At 33.0% G+C, this 3,168-nt stretch overlaps 1 protein-coding gene across 1 annotated transcript; it reads right to left on the bottom strand.

Annotated features, from left to right (window-relative positions):
* Positions 1–1,986: 1,986 nt before the first annotated feature.
* On the bottom strand, positions 1,987–2,931 carry LOC120191925 (mulatexin-like). Its single transcript, XM_039194793.1, has one exon. The coding sequence runs from the start codon at positions 2,779–2,781 to the stop codon at positions 2,239–2,241; it is 543 nt and encodes a 180-aa protein (XP_039050724.1). The 5' UTR covers positions 2,782–2,931; the 3' UTR covers positions 1,987–2,238.
* Positions 2,932–3,168: the final 237 nt, after the last annotated feature.

The following is a 3,168-nucleotide window of genomic DNA, read 5'->3' as shown; positions in this document are numbered from 1 at the left end:
ATTGTATTACTACTGCATATTGTGAGAGTTCCACTGCATTTCCAAAGGGGAAAAAGTGGTCAAAATTGTAGTTCTTAGGCATTGAGTCTTCAATCTATTCTTGTTTTTCATGAAATGCAAAGATTGATTGAAATATAATTTGGTCTAATGACGCTTATAGTCCTTGTACTCTTCACACATTTGAAATTTAATCTATCTAGTTTTAATCAATCGGGTCCATGTATTTTTTATCTGGTATTTGAATTCGATTGATAACATCGTAAAAGGATTTTTGTTAAAATAGATTGTGGTATTTTTAAATTAAAAATGTGACAACTTTGCCAATATTACATGTGTGAAAGGCTATATAAGCAAATAAAAAATTTTGAATCTAGGGTTATAAAATACTAGAATCAATAATTGAAGCATTTACTGTTGCATTAAAAATAGTAGAAAACTACCAACAACCAGTTGATATAGTGAGATGAGACACTAGATCCCTTAAGTAAATTCAAGGGTTCAAATTTTGGCAATTGCAAATAGAGTAAACTGGGTTGGGACGTTCGCCCTTGCCTCTACAATACCCGATTCAGATTAGTCGATCAATAGATCGGATACCGATAGTTATACCAAAAAAAAAGTAGAAAACTTAGTTTATCGACATTAAAAATTGAGAGACTAAAATTCAAATGTGTGAAAAATATAAGGATTGAAGTCAGGATTAGACAAAAAAGTTGTTATGCAAAAGCAGCCAAATTCTATGGGCATCCATCTGTCAATGTCCATAGGATACCCTTTAGGCTAAAGGGTTTGGACCCCATATACGTGCCATCCAGCTAATTAATTGCCTTTGGAATTCTCACTTTCATTCCCACATAATATTGTCAATATTTTGGTTCATTGTCTCCCACCTTGTTCCCTCCATACTAAGATAACTCCCCCGTACATGTACATTTCAACGATAATGTCCGAAACCGTTATTGTATAACTATGATAATATTTGATATGTCTGCAACTACGACGCAATTAAAAACATAACCATAATTACAGTTTAAATCCCTAGTGTTCATATGTAAGGCCATCCATCTATAATTCTATATACTAAGAAAATGTATAAATTTTGGACATGGGAAATTCAAGTGGATATAAACTCACTTCACTCCCTTACAATTTTTTATTCGAAAATACTAACTTATTTTTTCAAAATACATTAGAACATTAAGTTATTATGAGAATTCTATATTTATTTGTAATACATGTTGAATACACGTATTTGTGCTAGCACAAAAACGATGATGACACACGTACATTGATATTATATTAATCACTCAATTAATACATATTTAAAATGTTATATTTAAACACTTAAAAGTTGAAACGACTCATAATTATATAGACTCATAATTATCAATTATGTAATATGAGATTTGAAAATCACATGACTAAAATATGTTAATTTCGAGATATCGATATGTATTTTTAAATAAAATTTGTATATTTTTTAATATTGCTTCATTTTGATAACTGATGACGTAAATCTTTGTCACGTTAATAATGACGTGTCTTACTAAACCACAACTTTTTGATGTTATTTTCTTAAATAATTATTAAAATGTTATTTATCTAAATAAATTTAAAATGTGTATTATTTCCATAAAATAGCCTTGAAACATAAAAAACAAAGAGTGGACAGCCCACTTTTTCACATGGGATTATGGAAAAGGAAGGTAAGCCCGTTCATTGAATGCCACCGCTCAAAAGCTAAGAAGAAAGACTTAATTTCGATCTTAGTCCCTGAAACTATTTAATTATTTAATTCAACTCCTCTGTTTTAATTTCTAAAATTTTATTCACTTAATGTAATAATTAAAACTCAATTGATAACCCTAAATCAAACAAACAACAAGAAATAATAACAGATGGATTAAATTAAAAAATCCTAAAAATAATTAAATTATTAGAACATCAGTAAACTGAAGAGGATAGGGTATAATTAACTTGGTGTCCTTATTAGTTTGCAATTAACACTAATTGAACCAAAAATAGATACAAAAAGTTAATCATAAGAACCAAATTACATAATCAATCTACAGCATGAAAAAGAAAATAGAAGAGAGAAAAGAAAGATTATTACCCCATGTTCTTCATCCTTTGCAAATGCCTTCTTTGCTCATATTTTCTTCCATTTTCTCTCAGCTGCAGAAAATTTTCCTCAGATCTGTCAATCTGCCACATTATTTTCCATCTAGTTTTTAATATCTAAAAGAAGAAGAGGAAAAGACCCAGAACAGAAATCAAGGTGGAAATCCAATACGCCGACAAATTCTGAGCCCCTGACGGCGGCGGCGGAATGTGGTAGTAGAAAGGGAAGTAAGGGACGATAGGATTCGGAGGCGGCGGCGTCGGGTAGTTTTTGTACGTGGGCGGAGGGTAATACGTGCCGCCGATGCCGCCGCCACTTGGTGGAGGTGGAGCGTAGTAGTCGTTTCCGCCGCTGGATTGGGATGGCGGAGGTGGAGAGTAGTAGTAGTTTCCACCTCCGCTAGAACTGGGTGGAGAAGGTGGTGGAGGGCAGTAGTTAGGGTTGGGAACCGCAGGCGGTGGCGGCGACGGAGGCGGTGGCGGCTTCGACGGGACTTGCTGACATGGATTTTCGCACGAGGAACACATGGTGCACTCGATCTGGTACTTTGAGGATGTGGCATTCGAAGCGGCGGCGATACTGTCTGCTGCTGAAGCTGGTGAACTCAGTAGCATCATCAGATGTGTTGTAATGACGATAATGGTCTGAAAACTTTCCATCTTTTGAAAGATTTAACAACAAATAACTGTTTTTTTCCAAAAAAAAAATATTTCCTTCTTATTCCACTGGTTTTTATCATAAATGCACCGCCCAAAGAACTAAAATGTTCAAAAGCAAGCAAAAGGAAGAGGAAGAAAGCTGGAGATAGATAAAAGCTGGGTTGGGTTCGGGTGTGTCACCTTATACGAGAATAAGCTACTTTCTGATGCATTCTAGAAATTCATTATATTACACAATTTTTTAATTAGGATATCTATTAATAATTCAGTACAAGAAGTTTATATTACACAAATTTTTTAATAATATATTGTAAGTGTAATATAATATCTATTTAAAGATAATTTTTAATTATTTAATAATAATATTATCTAAAATTATTTAGTATA

The sequence above is a fragment of the Hibiscus syriacus genome, unplaced genomic scaffold (genome assembly GCF_006381635.1).
Source record: "Hibiscus syriacus cultivar Baekdansim isolate YM2019G1 unplaced genomic scaffold, ASM638163v2 tig00004198_pilon, whole genome shotgun sequence".
Taxonomy (NCBI): Eukaryota; Viridiplantae; Streptophyta; class Magnoliopsida; order Malvales; family Malvaceae; genus Hibiscus; species Hibiscus syriacus.
This window is presented reverse-complemented; position numbering and strand designations above follow the sequence as displayed.